The sequence below is a fragment of the Bemisia tabaci genome, chromosome 7, assembly GCF_918797505.1.
Source record: "Bemisia tabaci chromosome 7, PGI_BMITA_v3".
NCBI lineage: Eukaryota > Metazoa > Arthropoda > Insecta > Hemiptera > Aleyrodidae > Bemisia > Bemisia tabaci.
In genome coordinates, this window is record NC_092799.1 from 30,301,434 (window position 1) to 30,324,500 (window position 23,067).

General features: G+C 36.3%; 2 protein-coding genes across 3 annotated transcripts; one reads left to right on the forward strand and one right to left on the reverse strand.

Moving 5' to 3' along the window:
- Positions 1-1,591: 1,591 nt before the first annotated feature.
- On the forward strand, positions 1,592-7,544 carry Tctp (translationally controlled tumor protein). Of its 2 annotated transcripts, XR_002010180.2 has the most exons (6): positions 1,592-1,771; positions 2,731-2,801; positions 3,530-3,717; positions 4,392-4,507; positions 5,743-5,916; positions 7,344-7,544. XR_002010180.2 is itself a non-coding variant. In XM_019060526.2 (5 exons), the coding sequence occupies exons 1-5, from the start codon at positions 1,744-1,746 to the stop codon at positions 5,856-5,858; spliced, it is 519 nt and encodes a 172-aa protein (XP_018916071.1). In that variant the 5' UTR covers positions 1,592-1,743; the 3' UTR covers positions 5,859-5,920. The 2 variants fall into 2 exon arrangements, 1 of the variants encoding a protein (XP_018916071.1); XM_019060526.2 differs by lacking the exon at positions 7,344-7,544 and having other exon boundaries at positions 5,743-5,920.
- Positions 7,545-8,573: 1,029 nt separating this feature from the next.
- Positions 8,574-21,097, reverse strand: LOC109043118 (uncharacterized). The gene is made up of 8 exons (XM_019060199.2): positions 20,865-21,097; positions 18,166-19,293; positions 17,165-17,291; positions 16,003-16,100; positions 14,650-14,773; positions 13,545-13,660; positions 11,084-11,216; positions 8,574-8,825 (listed from the first exon to the last, which is right to left on the reverse strand). The coding sequence occupies exons 2-8, from the start codon at positions 19,257-19,259 to the stop codon at positions 8,643-8,645; spliced, it is 1,875 nt and encodes a 624-aa protein (XP_018915744.2). The 5' UTR covers positions 19,260-19,293; positions 20,865-21,097; the 3' UTR covers positions 8,574-8,642.
- Positions 21,098-23,067: the final 1,970 nt, after the last annotated feature.

Genomic DNA, 23,067 nt, shown 5'->3' on the forward strand with positions numbered 1-23,067 from the left:
CTAGAATAAGAAAATAATAAAGAAGCCAATTTTATGATTCTGAGATCCCCCTCTGATTCTGAAAAACTTGAAATTGCTTACCTATGATACCTATCAATGGTGTAACTACTAAACCATATTGCTTAAAAATGTGTATTCTTTTTTCATATTTTTTAAAACAAATACCGCTCAACATTCTTGTGCAAAATTTTGCGAGAATAATTTTAAAATCAAACAAAATTTTGTGCATTAAAAATAATTACTTAGGCCCTCTTTTAAAAAGTTAAGTGTGACAGAAGGTTTGCAACATTGCAAATCTTTAACAACAACATCTTCTTGCAATCATCAACATTGCTGGATTGCCTGGATGTTTTTGTAATCTCACTATTGTTCTTGTGGCCCTTTCTAATATTCTTCTGAATAACTAGATGTGGGAGAAGAGACGCATCATTTTCAAAATATAGGCTATAGATTAAAAAAGATTGCCTTCAATTCTAGTTAGCAGCCAAATCCCAGAGCCTGTCCCAAAAATCGGTTTGAAATTTTTTTCCTTGTTTCCAAGTTCCGGCATCTCAACTGAAATATGCTATTAACAAAAATAGGTTTCAGAAAAAGAGGGACACAAAAACTGGAGTAGGTACGGACCATTTCTGGTCACTTGATTTCAAAATGCTGTTTACTCTTGTTAATACAAAAAAAAAAAGAGAAAAAAAAACTGTATTGAACTTGAGCACTACATTTATTGATGAAAATATGAATAGAATAGTTGCGAAAATCTCATTTTTCAGAATTTTTGCCTGTTTGATACTATTTATTTCAGTTGAGATGCTTGAACTTGGAAACAGGAAAAAATTTCCAAACCGATTTTTGAGACGGGCTCTGGGATTTGGCTGCCACCTAGAAGAAATGATCTGGGGGGGGGGGGGGGGGGGAATTAATCGTCTAGGAGTTAAAAAATTCAAGAACGAAATTGGTAGAAATGATGCTGAAAGCGCCTTGCTTTAATATATTCCTCATGGATGGGCCTTTGCACCAAACTTTTTAGTTATCCCTGCAAAGTTCGAGAATGATACTTTGTCAAATGTTCCTTTGTATAATGCCAATGTATTTAAACGTGATTAATCAATTTATTTATTATAGGCACTTATCGATTTTTGCTTTACTATAAAATTACTGATTTAACTTACTTAACTATTACCACTTTATCTTGGCTCACATTTCAGAGTATCACATTTATTCATATTTTAGCGGGAATGTTCTCCTTCTCTTCCATTGGCTGTTCAAAATAAAACCTCAGTTGTGACCAAGTAGTCAAATAAAATTAATTCAAAGGTACTTGGAAGCTTTCACCACAAAAATTTACATTGATTCACAAAAGAATGCTGTTAAAACACAGCAAATTGTGTAAAATACTGTAGCACATAAAAAATACAATCATTTTTTCACAATTTTTCATACCCGAGTTTATGAGAAGTTCAATGAAATCTTTTGGACTTTTGAAGTTCGGACTTGTGGTACCTTGGCGAATGGTGATGTGTTACCCAGAGTTGCATTTCGGACAACTATTTGGAATATTCAGAGGACATCTATTGCAGAGAATTCAATATTTTCTTGAGAAATGGCAACTTTGCAACTATGTGTCAACTTCTTGCAGCCTATTTGGGAATCATGTTTCCCTCCTTCCCTCTCTCTCTCTCTCTCTCTTTCCACGGTAATCGCGAACCGCGAGTGTACATCAATATTTATCGGTTTTAATCGTTCAAAATGAGGATTTATAAGGATCTCATCACAGGTAAATTAATTTCCAGCTTCTTTTAGATGTACGTCAATTTCATTTCAAGAGCTTTTGCTCTTTTTAAAGGTCTCTAAACTGAATTCAAAAATACGTGTCTGTGCAACACCTTCCAGGTCAGCGACATTGCTGCCAAAGGGGTTATTCCAGATTTTGGAAAATCGCCCCTTATCACTCACTAAACAACTCTTGCTACTCATTAATCTACCTGTCATGACAGTAAATTTTTCATTTGATGGCTCTTTTCATTCTATAGCAGCATCTTTACTTCCAAGTCACATCGTTATCTTTAAAATTTGACGAGGCGAGATTGATAGAGGTTATCAGTTTCATGTAACTCTCAGTTCTTTATCATCTCATTATATTTCGCTCACCTTTTCTTAGTTAGAACGGCTTGGACTGCACCTCTTAACTTAATGCAGCCCTTCTGTATTTAATTTCATTTGAGCAGTCATAATATGTTTCCGTCTCATGATAACCTGTAACTGGGCCGCCTGTGAAAGTAACAGGGTTCCTTTGTTCAGACTGAGGCCCTGATCAAGCAATCATCAGGGATGTGCTGTACGCTGTATGCTTCCTCATTCACTTCAGGTCCTAACCTGATTCACTCATGTGTCCTGATAACAGAGCATAACGAATCGCGAGAGGGCATTATTTCACTGAAACGTGAACTGGCCATTGTTAAAGTGGTTGGGTCATCAGGTTTTTTAGGTGATCGGAAAAGTATCAATTCACCTTGACAACTTCTTCCTCCCAGTAACTTGTGACAAAGCTCTTTTGCCAATTTAAAATCCTGTCTCCTTCAAGCTATGTTATGATCCAGAGAGATGTTTACCAAGTTCGTCTAGCAAAAGTAAATTAGAAATGATTTCACTATTGGTATATTCTTGATAAAACTGTTATTACTAAGTAAACATGATTAGCATCTCATAGTTTTTCTCTGTTTTTCTTGTTTTCAGGTGATGAGATGTTCTCTGACACCTACAAAATGAAATTAGTAGATGAAGTTCTGTATGAAGTCTACGGGAAGGTAAGATACTTTCTGAGTTGTTCCTCCTTCAGATCATACTCAAAGTGAGCTCAACTCCAGAATGTTGCGGATGTGCATAAACTGCAACTGTAAAGTTCATAACTCAAATTATGGTCGGACATCGGCACATATAAAAATTCCTCCATGCCAAATTTGAGCTATATAAAAGAGGACATCAGTAACCTCCCCTTGTCAGTTCGTCATTTGCACCTGAACAAGTTGGAGGTTTGGCTAAAATTGTGGCCTCCAAAGTTTGTGCATAATTTTGTTCAATTTTTTTTTTAATGAGTTTAGAGTGTTTCAGTGGTTTATCATCAATTGCAAATGAGAGGCTTGGAGTACAAGGCGCATTACTTAGTGCAGTTTTTGAAACTATTGAGATATTAATGATTTCAAGTATAATCAGTCTTAATGCATCTTCTGTGAAAAATTTGCTCCCAAATTCAAATTTTTTAGCATCGAAAAGTCAGTTGGAGCTTTCTTTCAACCATAAGGATCCATGTAAGTTTGAAACTTCGAAATAGCAAATCCCGTACTTGTGCGCCTTGTCCTCCAAGCCCCTCAAATGAAGTTGAATAATTTACGCAGGAATATAAGTAAAGCTGAAGAATTGTTTCTACCAAATATGTTCCAATTTTATCACTTTAAGTAAGTCAAGTTTCCATGTGTTGAATGGTCAACAATGGTACTTAACTAACCCTGAATTTAACCCTCCTTTTTGTTTTTAGTATGAGTCAAGGAAGCATGGTGAAATCCAATTAGATGGTTTCAACCCATCTGCTGAGGAGGCTGCAGAAGGTACAGATGAAGCCACTGAAAGTGGAGTAGACGTTGTCCTCAACCACAGATTGTGTGAAACCTTTGCATTTGGAGATAAGAAATCATACACCGCTTACTTGAAAGATTATATGAAGAAGTAAGTCAGTCAAGTTCAATATTTCAATTAATTTTATTTTTGATTAGTCAAAGTTATTTAAATGTGAAGGTAAGCACCATTTGGATGCATAGTGATCAAAGACATGAAGGCAGTACTGGGAGCAAGAAATGAAGCCACCTCTCCAACTGGATTCTTACGCCGGCTTCACCTTCTCTCCATGCTTTTAGATACGAGTGCTCTGTCTTTATGTCTTTGATACTGAATACCTCCCATTTTAGGCTTGTGACATTTTTTCAGCATATTGAAACCATTCTTTTAAAAATTAGATCTATAGAAATTAGGTGGGTTTCATGAGAAATGTTGTTTTGGTGCCTTAAAAGTAAGAATCACCTGGATTGTCCTATTTGAGTCTCAGAAATTATTGTTCCAAATCAACCGACCGCTTGTAACCTGCTACAATTTATTGGAAATCCAAAAGTCCAATTACAAGTTAAGTCTTTTGACTTAATTTCCCTCATTTTATTCTGAGTAGGAGTTTAAAATAACTGGGGGCTGATCATCTAAAGTTAAAACCAGCTCGATGAAACATCCTAATGGGACATATTCCATTGTTAAGATTTCTTGTCTGTGTCTTGTCTTGCCAGCATAGTTTTAATTATCGGGCCACTGAACTGAAAGTGCTATCTCTAAAACTAGCTCTTTTTGTTTTACAGATTATGTAGCAAATTAGAAGAAACAAATCCCGATCAGGTTAATGTTTTCAAAACAAACATGAACAAAGTAATGAAAGACATTCTTGGAAGATTTAAGGAATTACAGTTCTTCACAGGTAAGGATCGGCTATTAGTTCATTTGTAATCAGCTGTAATTTGAATTTGAATTCAATCCTTTATCTCCAAATTACGTATATGGAGCAGTGGCAACGAATTTTTGCAAGGTCGTAATATGATTTTTCCAATGTAAAATTTTGTGAAAAAACGGAAAAATTAAAAAAAAAAAATTCCTAAGAGAAGAAAAATCTGATCAAAAGCCAACAGTCGAGTTGAAGTAGCAAAGCAATGCCTGAAGCTGAGTTTTTCAGCTAAGAGAGTCCTGCCTTGCGATTTCTCAGAGCCTGCTAAAATTATTGTTACTAACAGGTCCCATCTTTGACATTTTTATAAGAGGATTTCTTTGCCATCTAGGGTTAAAAAAAATCTGAAAGAATTCCTAGGAGCTAAATTTACTTCATACTTCCAGAAAGTGGATTAAAATAATGGTGCCACTGACCCATTGGAGAGCCAAGAGTTCCCTGTATCCCAACCCTTTTGAACATGTTCAAATTAGATAGAGATTCTGCATCCAATCCTTGTTAATAGACAGATCTAGTGGCCACGTCATTCGACAGAATATCGAACTCAGTGGTTCCAACCAAAATAAGTAACATAAGCTCGTATACAAATTCAATGTGAGTTAATTTTATCAAAATTTAGTCATTAACAGATCATAAATCAATTAAAGACTCTTTTAAAAGGAGAAATTTCGATCGCAGGAAACACTTAAACGCATTTTACCATTATGGCGCTAATCCAAGACAAGGTTATGTGTATTTTTACAATATTGAACCATGACATAGCCACTTTAGCAGTGGCGTGGCATCAATGATTGATTGTCGATATTTCCCCATTTGAAGCTATGGTAAAGAATTGATTATTAAGGTGTTCGTTGCGAACACCCTGTATATTGATCCTTTTCCGTAGGTTCAAATGGCAGATCAATCGATGAATTGCATAGCACGCCAAGCCACTGCTCTTAAGTATCTATTAATTCATAAGTTATATATTATAATAATGAAGGAGTCTATTATTCTCAATTCGTCGCTCTTCCAACGAAAGGTCGTATCTTAATTTCCATTTGATCTTTGTTTTACATGTAGTTCCATTCTTTCTGGGATTCTTACAGAAAGCGAGGTGTGCCCTCACATCAGGAAAGCGACGAATTGTCTATAGATGTATGATCTTTTTCTCAATAGGAAATCATGTAAACTTATTACCTCTCATAATTTGTTCCTCCTCTCATTTTCAGGAGAATCAATGGATTGTGATGGTATGGTAGCTTTAATGGAATATAGAGATATTGGTGGTGAATCAGTGCCCGTTCTAATGTTCTTCAAGCATGGTCTCTTGGAGGAGAAATTCTAGCACAATTTATACCTTTACCTCAATTTACTGAATCCATTTTTACTCATGTGTATTTTATGTAAGTATATCAGGATCACCATTTTCTTAAATATCTTTCTTGTCAGCCAATCACTAATTCTATAGGCACACCCATCACCAACTCAGTGATGTATAATTTTTTCCCACCATCAGCAACCGATGCTGCATATTTTGGAAAGCTTATAGCTACCTAGTCACTTTCCTACCCTTTCCTTCAGTTTAAAGGATTTTCAAAAAATAATTTGTGGTTTAAGTCAAGAACAAAGGGACATTTTTTTGCCAAGAAAAATTTTTCCCTATTTTCCAAATATTTCTCTGCAAAAAGGTATTCACTTGCTATGAAAAGCTAGTAGGGTCAGAAAAACTCAAAGAACAAAATCTGATGAATGATAGGGTAGGGTGGAGCATTTTATCAAGATATCATCCAATATAATAAATTGGCCGTTTAGCGATTGATGCTGCTTGCTAATACAAAAAAGAAAGGTCTTGTTGTATACGTCTCAAAAATGCTATCATTAATTGAGTCTATAGGGCTGAGTTGGTAATGGCAAATTATTTAAGTGTGCAAAGAGTCAATCCTAAATACATTGCCGAGATATGGTGCTTGTTAGGTGGACGCTGAACTAGACTCATGGTGGGCTGTTGTAAGCTAGATATTCAATTTGGGTCCATGAAAATTAACTCAACAGAGCTACTTTTGATGGTTGAATAAATAGAAAGAAGACCCATTTGTATCAGTAATAATAATGAAACAATAAATTTTAAATATTATAGTAATGAATATTTACTCTAAAAAATGACAAATGCGGACAGACTTGAACCCAGAACTGATGGCCTAATCGTTAGATGCTCTATCTGTTCAGCTATTTACAACTGCATTATCAATCCTAGAATCAGCAATATTTTAAATATTTGAGTCTTCAAACACCCTTCCACTCTCAACAGCAACACAACTGATTAATTAAGTGAACGCTGAACTTCTGAATATGGATGATTTTCCAGCGCTTTTGATCTCCTACCTTCCGAGCGCCCTTCCCCCCTCTCCTAGGTGTACAGTCATCCATGGCTAGTAAAACTTCATGGGTAGACGCCACAATGAATTTCGGATAGCTGCCAGTTGATGTCTTGTGACAACAGCTTTTTGCAGAATTGATCAAAAGTGAAACTTTCCTCAGCCTTTGAAGAACTTGGGAGGCACTGACGATATTTTTAAAGGCTACAATAATTCTTTTCTAAAAAATTCTTACTGGAACCAATAAAGGATTTAGGAATCCCCACTGTTTGCAAATTCTCCATTCAATCAGATGATTTCTTGAAAAATTGCTCTCCCCTAATGAAGGGGGGGTCCCATGCCTAAAATGTTGCCGAGTGTGAATGAACCTGGATAAGTTTTTTAGTTATTTTGGAAAAAAATAAGATGAAAAGTACTAATGTTTTGTTTCCCTCTTTCTTTCTTTTTTTTTGTAGATAAAACAAGAAGCTTCCATAAATTATCTGTTGTGCTGACTCAACAACTTTCCTGATGGACACTGCCGGTTTCCATACGAAAAATTTCTTCAAAATGGCACAGCCAAGTCTTCGAATGAATATATTGTAACATCAAATCGGCACTAATCTTATCATCTTTATTCAATGAAATTCGATTAAAACCGATGCAACTTTTGCTAATTGGGTTCTTGCTTTTTCTTTCTTCATTCACATGCCATGAAATTATCTGTGCATGATTTTTTTCCTTCTTTTTCAATTTACTTACATCATAAAGGATGTGCCCCATTAAGGGGGGTTTTTTGCCCCATAAGGTTTGAGGGTCTAAGCATGCTAGCCTTTTAGTTTAGACCCTAAAATATTGCGAAACACTCATTTTAGTTGAATCGGTTGTATCTCCAAGGAATTGCGAGCAGTTGAAGTGCACTGATAATGCAAATCACCTGCTGATTACCATTCACTGTGCGCTGATTAGCTTGACCACAGTGTGCCCATCAAACGGACTATGCTCTACATTAGTGACCTAAGTATTGTAAATTATTTCAAAAACTATTCTCAGACTTATAGGGTAATTTTTGCAACTACTGAAATTGAACTGAAAAGTGACATAAGTTCACTTTTAAGTGCCAGCACAAGGGACTATCACTTTCATATTCGAATATTTTAATCTTTAGTTCACCCATTGTAACATATTTAAAGGAGTAAATGGTAGTCGCTTGTGCTCATACTTAGGCAATCTAATTTAGGACCAAAAATGAGCAATTAATCGAGAAAACTGCAAAACTTCACTACCTTGCGCTGGTAAATCAGGCAAAATCCTTTCAAAAACACCTCAATAAGGACAAGTTCTCACAGGGTAGATGATCAAGAGTAGATTTGACCATACATGACATTATTCTAAGCTGCGTCGATTTTTGACAAAAGTTAGGGCCAAAATACCCTTCTTAATGGGACACATCCTTTGATCTAAAAGTCCTGATGAATGAAACTGCCCTTGTCTGGCGAAATTACTTTCCTATTGAAATTGCAGTGTGATTAATTTTTATTTAACATTCAAATTGATTTGACAAACTTTAGTGATACTAAGGCAAGGGGGGGACTGCGCCTTCTGATGGCTTCGAAAGTAGAACCAAATAAGTACATATAAGAAAAAAATAGATAAAGGTAGGAATAAAAAGTAGAGAAAGTTCAAATTCACAATTGTTCACACAATTGGCATAAAAATGTTTAATAGTCAAAAATTACAAATTAGTGGAACAATCATTGATTCTACACACGATCTCAACCGCTCTCCGCAGCATCAGTCTTCTGTTTCTTATTTTTGTTGGATTTCTTCTTCTTTTTCTTCTTCTGGACTCGCTTGCGCTTTTGACCGCAGTCATTGGGGTGCCTGGAGCCAAATTTGCAGAATGTCACTTTGATGGAGGATCCGCCTATCTTGAGTTTCGTCAGCTCAGAAAGTTTCTGGAAAAAGAGCCAAATCATGATTAACTTTGGGACCCTCCAATTACGATGTATGGTTGCTGATGTATTGCAACCGGTTCCCCCTCTGCAGGCCAATCATAGAAATTTTGTGTTTGTTGGGCAGACATAGATGACAAAGATTAAATGGCGGCGCGTGATTGATCGACTATATCTTTTCGCTGCTTTGTGGGGTGGAATAGACGGCGTACTGTCGGAAACTCAAGAGGTGCCTTTAGCTTGTCGTGAATTCCACCTAACAAAGGCACGACAAAGCAGCGATAAAACATAGCCGACCAATATCGCTCCGCTGTTTAACCTACGTCATCTATGTCCGCCCGACAAACACAAAACATTAATTGACCCGCTGGTAAGATAAGTCTATTACACAGAGCATGCGGAAAAATTACAAATAACTTAAAAAGAATCCTCAATCTGAACGTTCTGTTATATGTAAATCAATACAACTTGAAAAGTAGGATCCTGGGGGTAGAATTTTCTGCCTCTGGGTGAATTTCGTGTCATCCTTGGATTGAAAGAAAGTACATACTCCAATAACACCGAAACTTCGGAGCAGTCATAGAATTTTTTCAGGGGGAAATTAGAGTGTTGATAATTACTTGAAAGCAATTTTAATAGCCAGATTTTAACTTATTATTTTTCAATTGAAGCGCCGGGTGCAGAAAAGGCACCCTGCGTCAGATGCGGTGTCTCAGAATCTCAATTTGAGTTTCATCCATATTATTAAAACTAGTCTTCTTTAATTGGTTAAAACTTTGACCTAATATTCCTTATCAGTTAACAATGGGACAGTTAACCTGGCGACATGTGGAAGCTTTTACTTTCGGGGATTCAAAAGTTCCTTATGGACGATTAAAAGGGAGCAACAGTCATCACCCTAATTTCGGCTGTTGACCTACCTACATGGTAGATGATGAGCTTCGGGTGATGTCATGGGCCAAACAGGTTTCCCAAACTTCGGCCATTTTCGGTTTGTTTCCAGAACGAAACTGCCAACACATTGTTGAACATCAACCATGTAGGTAAGTCAACAGTAGAAAGCTGAAGTCCCGAAAGTAAAAGCTTCCACCATGACCAAGATACTAGTAGAGGATCTCTTGTCTTTGACAATGCTCCACAGAAAAATTTGAGAAAATTCACCGAATAGATTCCTCTTCAAAATATGTAAGAGCAGTGGAGATTGGAAACACTGCAACCAATGGAGAGGACCCATCGCCTCAATGGAGAATTTGCAAGGGTCTGAAATTTGATGAATTTCCTGTTTAAGTGGAATCCTCTGAGTGAACTGAACACGAAGATACCCTTGATTCATAAATTGAGCGATTATTAGAGGAGATATGACAAAATAACCGATTCTGCTAAAATACATGTGTTTAAATGGGAAATGCCGCCAGAAGACGTCACAAGGCGGCGCATTTTCTCACTTTTAAATCAATTTTTCTCCAATTTCCCATGTCAGAAAAAAATTATGAAAAATATTGCGAACTCAGCTCATTAGGCACTTTCAGATGAAGCAATAAAAAAATTGCGTGCAAATTCTCCATTAGCGTTATCACCATTTTTGGATTTTTGGAGGAAAATGGAATCATTCAATCCTCAAGTTCGGGAAAACGCACAATCTTCTGAAATTTTGTAAAGCAAATAAATGTCGAACTTGGGGGGGAGTCGAAAAAGTCTAAGTCAAAAGAATTTTTAGCTTCACATTAACACCCAGCTGTCGTTGTTTGCCACCTTCATGAATTAGATGCTGCCTACATCTTAATATCAGGCCTATGAGGCCATCAAGGTTTCAATGAGTAAAGTTTTCTCTAATAATCGGTGATGTCTTGAGGCGATGTCAGAGCAATGAAGAGAAACTTACATTTTAAATGCACCTTTAATTTATAAAAATTGGTCAATGAAAATCAATTAATGCTCAAGTTATAATGGGAATTTTTTTCCTTCATACACTATCATTAATGCACATAAAAACAGATCCGGTAAATATGTAGTTTCCAAAAAACAAGTGCGAGAAGATAGTTAGATGTTAGATGGAAGAGAATTTTTTTGTGCTAGAACTGGGGAGAGAAAAGAAGACGCAAACGTCCCATCCAAAACTTGCACCATTCAACAGATATTTAATGCTAACCAATAGGCCAACTGATGATTGATGCATCTAGACTAAGGTCACTTTTGTCTCTTCTTTTCTTTTCTTTCCCCAGTTCTAGGAGAGCAAATGAGGTAACGATTAACAAGCTTACCTTGTGGAGTTCTTCACTGCCATTCTGGAATAATACAACGCTATTTTTTTCACTGAACTCGAAATTAAGTTCATCCTCATCGAAATTATGACCCTCGTCTGCCAGGGCTTTTAACACATCAGCTTTAGTCACACTGTTGAAAAAATGAAGTCATTGTTGTATAGATGTGACGAAAAACAAGGGGAGCAAGTGAATAAAAATCTATGGAAACCAGACTTCTAAAATACCCTCGCCCAAACCTCATAAGTGATAATTAATTTGTTGACTGCCACAGTACCCTATGCCGAGGCTCACAGTAATGCCTTCCCCTATTGCCTCAGCAGAGGTCATATAAAATGAAACAATTAATAGAAAATTAGGTATGGTCACCTGATGCCTCATATGTGATAGGTCAAGAGTATCGATGACTGAAGTGTGTACCTTGTATCTCTTTTGTGGCATTCCAAAATTTCTGCTACTTTATTTTTTCAAGGAGAAACAAGCCACCTTTACAGTGCTTCAAATTAATACGGAATATTCTGCTAATCAAGAGGGAAAATCAAGGAGGGTTTCAAGAAATTACATTGACAAGTTTTCCAAAGAAAAATAAAATATGACAGAAAGTCTGCATTCTGTAATGTCGCAAACAGAGATACGCAGTTTCGCATTCCGACCATCGATGTGGCACTAATGGCTGGCAACATCATAGGAGGGTTACAAAGGACCCCGCACACCTCTTATGGGAAGCTGCACCACGACCGATTGCCTTCTGACTTATGTTTTTCGATTCTCCTCAAGATGCTGATCAAAAGTTCTATGTGCGCCAACTTTCTACGATGGACCGTTTTCGCAAAAAACCTAAGAGAAGATTCAATTATTCGGCTATAAAAAGCCAGAAAGATTCCTCATTTCAGTACTCGAGTGAGCAAATCAGGGGAACTCCCGCACTGAGCGGCAGTCTTATCTCGGATTCCGCTCGCCGTTTTGCTCGACTATCCAAATCAGATTCTTGAGGAGCATAAGAACAGGAAAGTCTGAACGTCTACCGGGCGAGTGCGGGAGAGAGATAGCCTCTGAGTCGGCAGGTACAGATAAGAAGACGGACACGCGCTACGTTTTTTCCTTATTTACATCGGGCCTGTCCTCAAATGCTTTGTTCTTTTTTATTCATAGTCGCCGACTAATTGAATCTTCTCGAGGTTTTTTGCGAAAACGGTGCATCGTAGAGAGTTGGCGCAATTATGACTTTTGATCAGCATCTTGAGGAGAATCGAAAAACATAAGTCAGAAGGCAATCGGTCGTGGTGCAGCTTCCCATAAGAGGTGTGCGGGGTCCTTGGTTAATCCAGAGTGACAACTGGATTACATTTTGCAATAAAGAACCACTATCTCTGGCTCTCCCATAAAAGCATAGGTATATCTGCATAGGAAAGCCAATAGCATGTATGTTGTTTCAAAGAATGGGCCAGAAATAGGTAGTGGTTCCTTACTGTAAAATGTAATCCACATGTAAATCCATGTGTAAAGAAGACATGTGGCAAGGTGTTGTCTTGAGGCTCATCATCGATCACTGTATTTCCCGAAGTCCTGATGACAGACATTCTTCTGGCATAACTAGAAAGAAAGCATCACATAACAAGGTGCCTTCCACTTAACAGCGAAATTGGCCCTGTCTCTCCTAAGGGCCACAGCAGAACACTTTAAATCGACAGCGTGAGTCCGCAACTACGTATCTTGTTCGCAGTGTTTGAGAATCTCAGCCTCTATATTATTTTGTTACAGGAGAATAAATTGTCATCATTCCTTAAAGTTTTTGCAGAATTGTCTTCGCTCAGAGAGGAAAAATCACGGTAGTTTTAAAGAATTGCCGTTGAGTGGTTCTCTGTATAAAAAATAAAGTATGACGGGAAGTCTGCGACAGCGCAAAACGAGATACGAGTGTGCGGACTTACACCGTCGAAATGCATCTGCCTAGCCTGAAAGCTTTCTCCCAATCTGGCACTGAGACTCAACAAGGTTCAATTTTTAATTCCGATCCTAATTTTTGGTATCTCTGGCTTTGATTTTCTTTCAGCAGAGTGTCTTAGCACTACTTTCCAATCCTCTCTGAGTCCACGCCAGATAAATTTACGCATTTCTAGACTGAGACAGAAGATTGTCTGATGTCACTTTTACATGCAAAGTAAATGGGAGAATCAAGATGGCCAATCTTCTGTCCCAGTCTAGAAGTGCGTAAACTTACTTGGCGCGGACTCTACTTCCAGTGTTTAGGTCACATTTTCAGTGTTTCTATCTCTTAGAGGTATCTAGCCCTCGATGAGTTTGAAATGCAAATTTTTCACTTGTCAATTTCTTGAGGGGGAACCTTTTCATGATGGAGTTACATCTATTTCCATTTTCTTCATTTTTTTCTTCTTTTTCGTTTCAAAGTTGACTTGGTCTTGAGTATGAATTAATTTAATTAAAAAGTAAGGAAACATACCTGGGGTTTAGCTTAAATAGACCTAATGTGATATAATTTTTCCTTGAAACGGCCAATGGAAGTATTTTCATAGCTACGCCTCCTATTTCAAGTGCATTATCCAATTCTAAAACTTTCTGAAAAATGAAGAATAATGATGGTAAGAGGGGTATCAATGTTTTAAAAGGACAAGACCCTTTCTTCACAAGGTTAAAATAAAATTATACGTGATAAGTTACTGATATAACACATTTCACTTTCTGAAGGAATGTTATTCTATTGTTCCATGTAGTCTGAATACTGTTCATTTTCCTCTTATGGGTAATTGAGTAATGCTGGTTAAGACATGTAACAGCTGCTCTTTGGGCTCCACACTTCTGAATGACAAGAGAATGAAATAGGGATCCAAGTTATGAGCTCCTCAGAGGCACATAAAATAAAGAGCCTTAAGTACCAGGTTGTCCATTTTATAATTCATTTTCTACTCAGTCAACAATAAAAATATTGCATTGAAAATTATAAAGTTTCTTTCCTTGAAACCACTGCAGCAGGATATTTTTCTGCTACAGAGAAATCTTGCCGAGTTGAAATATCTAGGGACCAAGAGAAATTTCGACTTCAGCTGCTTCTAGCATTATCTGTTTTGCCGCTTAACACAAAATAAATTTGAAAATTTGAATTAACCAGCAATGTCTCTGCTCCTGAATTTCTTGCAGGATTTCCAGTGGAGCTTTGGTACTTATAAAGTTTACATTTTCTTAGTGAATTTTTAAATATTTAAGTTTTTCTAAACTCACAACTCCCGAGTTATGTCTGCTTGTAGAAAAAAATTATTAATTTTGTCTGCCATTAATAAAATTGCAGAGGAAAATGAAATGGTGAGGAGCACTGTTACACCAAAGTTATCCAACACTATAGTTCTTCTGTTTACTCAACGCAACTCAACAGACCCAATAACCTCCCGAGATCATTCAACATTTGGTTGAAACATTGGGCATTCATATTAAAACACGCAAGTCATCAGGTGATTCAATAAGTTTAACTACGCTGACTGTTAGGTAGATAATTTCATTTCCAAATTAACCCAAATAGTTTCGTTTAACAAGAGAACAACAGTATTTCGTACCTGCTCTTCTTCTTTAGTTTTCAACTCGACCATGGCAGTATTGCACTCAATTTTGACTGAATGAATTTTGGACGGATCAATTTTGTGACTTTTGAGCGATGCCTTGACTGATTTTTCAGAAACTCTAAAACCAAATAAAAGAGGGGTTTTAGAAACAAAGAGATCTCAAATAAGTAACTATGATATCAAAAGAGGAGATGGGTAGGTTGTATTTATCATCACAATTCTTAGCTCTTTCAGAGTCTCAATTGACCACTTTTCATGTCGTCTCCACTCTGGATGAGATGCTTACCAGTGTTCCTGTTCCTGGCTCTGATTTTCCAAGCTGCGTACATTTGAGCAGAGGCCATGGAATAAATGAAGTTAAATTTTTATAAATAAAGACGTGATTTTAAGAGTGTGATAATGGAACAAAAAAATGCCCTTGTTCGAGCGATTTGAGTCATAAACAAAAGGAATCGGATGATTTACAAATTATTGGCATAAATGAGAATTTGCCACATGATAAACCTCTTTAGAGGATCACTAAATAAAAATCTCTTTCAGTTAGGTGACAGGAACGATTTGCATAAGTCTGCTGACAGTGATCATCTTGACGTTTGGACATATTTATGCTAAAAAGAACTACAATGCATGTAAACCCTATGCACATAATCCATTTTACCATAAATACGTCCATTTGGTCTTCAATTCATGCCAAATTTGAGCATTGAATTATCCCAAACCTAGCCTCCATATGACTAGAAGGTATTGTAATTTAAGTATTGAAACATTATCACAGTTAAATTTCTTGAAATATTGGTACTCGAACATTTCTGAGACCTGTGCCCTTCTTCATGATTTAGTTTTCAAGATATTGACTGTGGGAAATGCAGTTTTGAGGTCATTGATTCCATGTTAGGTAGTTTGACACTAACAAAAACAATACTAGTCAGGGACTAGTACTAGGGTGTGTGAACTGAACAGAAGAGGAAAACTGCTGATATTGTAGAGCAGCGCAGCCAAGTTAAGGAGAGACTACTTCATTGATCAGCTACTGACTGGCATTATATCGCAGCTGTTGTACCGACTAGCGTGTAGTCATTGGCCTTAAACCGCACATTTCATGATCAATATCTTGACAACAGCATCGTCAATAGGGGAAAAGATTGACCATGGATGTCAGAAATTTTTGAATGACAATAAATCCAAAATCAAACATTTTAAGAGGGAATTTCCCAATAACTTCCAGAGCAATAGCTCTTAGCCAATTCTATCCTTAAGATAAATAGGTTATTTTTAAAGAGGCCCAGGAATTTAGATAGTTTTGTTTAGCTTGGTGATGTTCAAATGAAAAGTGCAGACAAAACATACTTCTGTGGAAGGCCAAGTAAAACAACTTTAGGGGTGCTCAAGTTCATGAAAACAGGTCCTCGCTCAAACTGCATTTTACCATCCAACGCTAGTAACTTCTGCAAAAAAGAAAATGAAATATTATTACCACTCGGGAAGAACATGTTTAAAATATTTGAGATTTGTCTTGAAGAATAAAAAATTAAACTTCCATTTCTTAGTTTTACCTTAATGTCGGTGTGTTTTTTCTTCTTGGAGTTCATTTAGAATCTAAAACTTAGAAGAACCTTTCACTCCAAGATCCTAAGTAATTTCATGATTGCCTAGAGGTTACAACATCAAATTAATACAGACTTTTAAGGGGCTAAAGGGCTGTCCATGGGAGGGGGGGGAGGAGTGTCAGCTGGTCCAGCATGACAGGTTAATGACACTGAGGAGGAAGATTTGATGCTGCTTGATGCCATGCAGTACAAAACACCAATTACAGAAATTATTTAGTGGCTTTGCTACTAATATTGACCTACAAAGATAATTTCTGACCTTAAAACAGGTGAAGAGGGAAGATCACAGCAAGAAGTGTATTGAATTTTTGCGGAAGTATGGTTCTAAGCGATGAGGAAATGGGTTGATTTAGAATTTAAGCGTGCTGTGCTTGCGAACAACCCATAGGACTGTTCTACATTCATCAGAGAAAAAGACCACATAACCGTTGAGCAGGCGTACTGTCAGGAGGCAGTTCTTGATTCGTATTTGACTTGAATTTAGAGATCATGTCTCTGTTTCAAAATGGAGCAAGAGAAAATGTTACCGAGACTTAAGATTAAAACTTAAGGACCCAAAAGTGAGAACACTGTCAGCTGCCGATGCCTGACTCATCACCAGTGCATTATTCTAATTTTTAATAATTTTAATCTTTTTTCCCCCTTTTTCTTTCTTTCTTTTTCCTTCATACGATTTCTCAGTTGTACCTTGATATTTTTCACACAGCAAGTTAAGAGTGCCAAGATAAGAGATTTACAAGGGATGTGACTTTAAGGGCTTTTGGGTGGTTGCGTGACAAGAGGTCTGAGGTACATATAATTCCTGGTACGGTTGACTATTATTTCGAATTCTTGATTGATCCGACCTTGAATTTAAAGGGTCTTACAACCTGTGCGATAATTGCTAAAAATAGAATACATACCTGCTCTGTCTCCTCACTTTCAAAAAATACTGAGCAAACCGATCGAGTGAAGAATTTAATTTGATAAATTTCTTTACTTTTAATTCCATACTCCAACAGCTTCCGGAACAAAATTTCAACAGTCGCTCTGAAAACCACAGAAAAAATTAGTTAGATCTTGAGAATCAAAATTCCCAATTCAAACAGCTGAATATGGTATTAATGAAAAATCATGAACAAAATCAGAGCAAGCTAAAATGAATATGATTTTTGATAATTTTTAGCGTTCTTACTTACACATAAAATTTGTTTATTCGGACGCGTTTTGAACGCACATTGGGCACGCACTTCTAAGTTTGCTAACAGCTGAGGATGGAGCTTAATGTGCTTCGAATTTCCAATGAATGAATTTTCAGAGCAAGTGAGAACACTAAAAAACTTTTATTCAACTAAATGAAGTACTTCAAGCTCCAAATGAGTGGTTTCAAGATTATTTAAGTTCCTTCCTCCAATCTTGGGCATAAAATTAACTGAAAGGGGCTTCTTCAGTGATTAATTTTGCTCAGATATATTGGAGGCTCACCTTTAATGTAACAACTGAGCTATTTTTTACATTAAATGATTAAAAAATATACATTGACTCAGCACTGAACTTAGATTTTTATTCTTTTCCAACGGTAAAATTTTGGGAAAAATTTATCTGGGGAAAAAATTTATTATTAATCTTTATTTATCTTTTTTCACTTTTATTATTCTTACAGCCTGCAACACAATCAGAAAACAAACCCACCTCCTTGTATGATTACAAATAAGACTTAAGAGACATTCACTGATACGCATACTTAATGGTGAAAGGTTATTTATGTGTTGTAGGTCATCAAAAAATTATTTTCTTGGTGATGTTGGCTGATAGATCATTTTTTTAAAGTTGAAAGCTAAGAGCAACAAATACTCAAGAGCGTTTAATTTTTCTAAATCATAAGACTTAAAAAATAGTTTCAATTAATGGTTAAATAGCATACTTAGGTGGCAGGTGAGTCACTTTGATGCAACGAGCAGAATATTCATAGATCAGTTTGTCCAACCAAGAAGTTAACCGCACCATTTTTCCACTAACGTTCAGCTTAGTCACCTTTTTTGTAAACTTTTCAAACGCTTGCTCGGTTGTAAATTCAACAATACACTTGTTTATATGCAGGAAAATAATGTTTTTTATTGTGTTCTGCTCAATACAACTGGCTACAGCTTTTTTCACATCATCAGCTGAAATATAGTTGGGAAGATTCTCTAGAACCACATAGAATGGAAGCCTAGAAACTGTTAATGGCATTTCTTTGATCTGCAGTTTAACACCGGGGGCCATTAGAGATTTTGCTTGTTCACGTGTTTCACAGCAGACTAAAAATTTATTTGAATACACATTTATGCACCTTGTAATGTTGATACCTTGCTTAGAGATATATTTCTCAAATTTTTTCTTCTTGATATATTCTGAGGATGAAATTAGGAGAGAAGAGAACCCAAAATCTTTCTTTTTAGTATCTGTCTCGGCTTCTTCATCGGAGCTGTCATCAGCTATTAGTTTTTCATCTACTAATTCGTCTGATTCAGAATCTTCGTCAGTTTCACTATTTTCATCATCATCTTCCTCTTCTTCTTCTTCTCCAGCTAGAGAATCATCACTCTTACCACTTTTTTCTGACTCATCCTCAGAACTTGATTCTAGGAATTCTTCCTCATCGATATTTTCTACAACATCTAAATCTTCAGACATCCCATTGAGAGAGAACAAATCTTTGTCAGATTTTTTTTCAACAATCAAGTGTTTCTTTTTTTGCCCCTTTGGCAGTTCATTTTCTGACTGGGAAAGTATCACTTTTCCATTGCTCTTTGGAGCTTTCAAGGGAGTTTTTACAAGTTTTGTTGGAGTGGGTTTGGGTGACAGGCCATTCTTCTTTTTTGTTGAAGTTTTAGTTACAGATGCTGCTTTAACAGGATTTTCAGGTGTTGCCACTTCAACTTCAACTTTCACTTTCACTTTTGGTGTTTTAATTTCTTTGTCTTCCTTTTTGACTTTAGAGGGCGTATTAACTGAACCAACAGATTTTCGTTTCATTTTAACAGGGTAAAAATATGTTTTCACATATATTCTGGAAAAAAAGAAGGGAAAATATGAAATTAGAATTATACAGTTAAGAAATTTTTAATTGCAATGGCAGAAAAATGACAAGACGCTACTGAAATATGGAACTCATCAGCCTTTAAAAGACTTGCTCTTTTTGATTTTTCTTTTCTGTCAGCAGAGTATTCTGCATAAATAGTCCAGGCAAATAAGGAAAAGAGCCTGCAAAAATACCGGGTAGCAATGTTTACATTAATTCCTATGTAATTTTTGATGCTGAATCCGAATTTCAACTTTGCACTAAAAAGTTCTGACCAGAAAGTTGCCAACTTCAGCAAAAATGGCCTAAAATCAGCCTTTTTCCCGGATTATGGCCTGAAACTTGCCAGAAATTGATCTGACGATAAAATTAGTCATTTTCAGAAATAAAACTCGTTAAATTTCCTAAACGTTTTTTTTCTCAAGGCAAAATCAAGCGCGCTGGCAGGCTCCGAACTTTGAAAAATGAGCGAAAATTGTGTTTTTCGCGGTTTTTGACCGATGTCTCCTGTTTTAGTCGTCTAACGAGTAATTTCTGGACAAATTAAGTGAAGATGATAAAATTTACACTTAGTGAAATGAATTGATGTAAATAATACGGAACCCAACACATTACAGTATGCGCAATTTTCGCACATTTTACAAAGTTCGGAGCCCGCCAGCGCGCTTGATTTTGCCTTGAGCAAAAAAATGTATAGAAACTTTTTTATAGGAAATTTAACGAGCTTTAAAAAAAGCTTTCTGAAAAGAACTAATTTTATCGTCAGATCAATTTTTGGCAAGTTATTCAGCAATTACATAACTCAGTTTGTGACGTCGCAGACTTCCTATCAAACTTCATTTTTTAAACAGAAAACTACTTAGCGGCAATTCTTTAAAACTGCTGTGATTTTTTTTTCTGTGCTAAGAAAATTCCGCAAAAACTTCAAGGAATGATGTTAATTTGTTCACCATTTAAAAAATGACAGAGAGGCGGAGATTGACAGACACCACAAACAAGATATGTGATTGTGGACTTACACCGTCAATTTGGATGAACACCCACTCAACTGTCAAAAAATAAAAGGAAGTTTAGGAATTATCAATTAAGATGGCATATCTACGCATTCTGTTCAAAAGAAACAATGCAGGATACTATTCATTACATCATGGAAATAATATCTCAAGTCAATAAAGTTTCTCCTTCCGTTATTCAGCTGCGCAGTGAACGTGTACTATAACGCTTCTAAGAACGGAGCTAGTAAAACTACGGTCCAATCTTGACCACTGCTGACACGCATTTGTAATACTACCAGAATTCAAAAATTCACTTCTTCCTTTCATTTATCAGTTGAAGGGTACCGATTTGAAGTAAGTCAGAGGTTAGATGCCTCTCAACTAACAATGAGCAAGCTGCGGTGAATGCAGCGGGGAAAAACTCCGAAGGGATAATTGAAGATGGAATAAGAAGAATTAAAAGGCTCTGACATTCAAAACCGTAACCAAACAGCAGAAATGGCTTCTGTTGTTTAAAATTGTATTACAAAGTCAAGACAAAAAGTATAATTTAATACTACTTACTTTAAAATGTAAATGATAGGGAAAGAGTTCAGAACACCAGGTTAACTGCTTGTACTTCTGGAGGGTCAGACTAATTTAAAGTGAAGCGCGGTGGTTAGGAAACAGCTAAAAATTCCTAGAATGATAAAATCGATCGTTTTCGCCTTCGAAAGGCGAAATATTTTATTAAAACTTGATGACAAGCTTAAAATGACATAAAAAACAAATGATACACGTGGGGGAGCGCAAGGCGACCGCCATGATGGAGATCGATGGTGCACTGTCGTTGGTTCAACGTTGTTTGTATAAACGCGCCAATTTCAATTTGACGCTCTTTTTGCCGCGACGTTTTGAAATGACGGACATTTTGTGAAATATTTCACGAAATTTCATGAGATCCACGACACACGAGGTTGTGTTCTTGCAAATTATGAACAATTCATTTAGGAGAGGTCACACAACTCGCATCCTAAAGTACGGAATAATGCAGCATCAATTTTCATTGCCCGCAGTTTTCCCACCGCGAGCGCAGTTTGGTAGATGGCGAATTAATATAAAAGTACGCGATTGGTGGAGCTCTCGTTGACCAGAAGGCGGAAAAAATTGAAATTTTATAAAAAACCAACCCTCCGTGTTATTACGAACCAGAGATTGACGTTGAGAGGAGTTAGCAACGTAATTGCATTGACATGTAGCAAAATTTGATAATTAATTCATTTGCTCTGGAAGTGTCTCAAAATTACTCGTGAAGTTTTGTGTAAATTTTCTTTGCAATTTGATAAAAATTTCCTGAGATTTTCAATGTAAAGCATGCAATCGATGAGGAATATAGAAATAAACTAACAAATGAAACTGTCCAGTCAAATTTATTTTCCGTAGACTAAGGAACGTAACTTCATTGCAAGGTTGCAAAATTGACCCGAACGATTCAATTTTTCAACAGATATGACTGTGCAGTTTCAATCCGTAATTTTACTGATTTTTGCGTGCGATCGGAAGAAATTAATGAAATGTTGAATTTGAAACGCCCAACAGTCCTCTAGTTAAAATGAAATTTGCGAGCGAAAATTTTGTATTATTGAAAAGTAAATAAGAGCCTACCTACGTTTTTTGTCTGGAAGAGTTCAAATTTTGACCCTCCGACTCTTACCCCTTCATTAATAGATTGCAAGTTCTTGCATGATATCTAGGATGAATACGATGAGCTCTTGAGGTTTGTATCCACTACATATTGAAGCGCCACTTAATAGTTTCTACTGGTTCTAACTTCTAACTTTTAATGTGAGATTTTATTCGCTCTCTGTCTTCATGGGTCAAAAATTCTTCTCTAACATTTTAATGTTGGTCAAATCTGCAGTTGACACCTGAAAGGTCACCTGAAGGAAGAGAAAAATAGTGGGTATGATGATAACAGAACTCAAAGTCTTTAATCAGATAAGATTTGTCTCACGATATAATTACAATAGGAATCATTGTATAACGATAGAATAGCATCATTGGCACATGATACAGCCATGATGAAATATGTAAATATATACAAATTAGGAAAGTACAAATGACTGCATTTCAATTCAACTGTCAGAAATTTATGATTACAACACCGCAAAAGAACAACTTTTGTTGCAGTTTATGGTGAAACTGAGGGACATTAAGTAATTATTTCACACTGCAACATTGTAAGTTTACTTTTTAGTCATAAAAGTTTTTATTCTCTTTGTAGCATCTTATATTTCTTGACAGGATGAAGCTGTCTGGTCTCAGTTGAAAATCTGACCCTGAAACTGGTTTAGAATGCCTTGGGATTTCAGTTTGTGAAAAGTTTCCGCTTTGAACGAATGTTGTTTTTCTAACTGCTATGTCCTTTTTAAGAACTGCCGCACATGGGAGATACCTACAGTCAGACGTTTTTCTATAAAACGGAACTAAGCAGAACTAAAATCCTCAAAACTAACTCAATTTGGCGCTTAGTTCCGTTTAACAGAAATACGTCCATTTATTACTGACAATAGTCTCAAAACCAGTAAAAACCGTTTTTAAATCTGATAGTACCTAGATGCATTAATTACAGGATACCTAACTCAGCAGATTCAATGTTTAAATGAAAAATCAAAACTCTTAGCTAACAAAACTAATAAGTACATTCTTTAAATTGAAAAAAATTGATTATTTTCTGTTACTTCTACCTTCAGATTGATTTTACGTAGAATACTTCTACAATCAACAT

What these genes read in the sequence shown, in the direction of transcription:
- Tctp (XM_019060526.2), top strand. Translation starts at nt 1,744, where the DNA reads ATGAGGATTTATAAGGATCTCATCACAG. An exon ending in TTATAAGGATCTCATCACAG is followed by an intron (nt 1,772 to 2,730) that starts GTAAATTAATTT and finishes TCTTGTTTTCAG; the next exon opens with GTGATGAGATGTTCTCTGAC. An exon ending in GGAATTACAGTTCTTCACAG is followed by an intron (nt 4,508 to 5,742) that starts GTAAGGATCGGC and finishes TCTCATTTTCAG; the next exon opens with GAGAATCAATGGATTGTGAT.
- LOC109043118 (XM_019060199.2), bottom strand. Translation starts at nt 19,259, where the DNA reads ATGAAACGAAAATCTGTTGGTTCAGTTAATACGCCCTCTAAAGTCAAA. An exon ending in AAACTAAAGAAGAAGAGCAG is followed by an intron (nt 13,661 to 14,649) that starts GTACGAAATACT and finishes TTCATTTTTCAG; the next exon opens with AAAGTTTTAGAATTGGATAA. An exon ending in CTATTTAAGCTAAACCCCAG is followed by an intron (nt 11,217 to 13,544) that starts GTATGTTTCCTT and finishes TTTTTTCAACAG; the next exon opens with TGTGACTAAAGCTGATGTGT.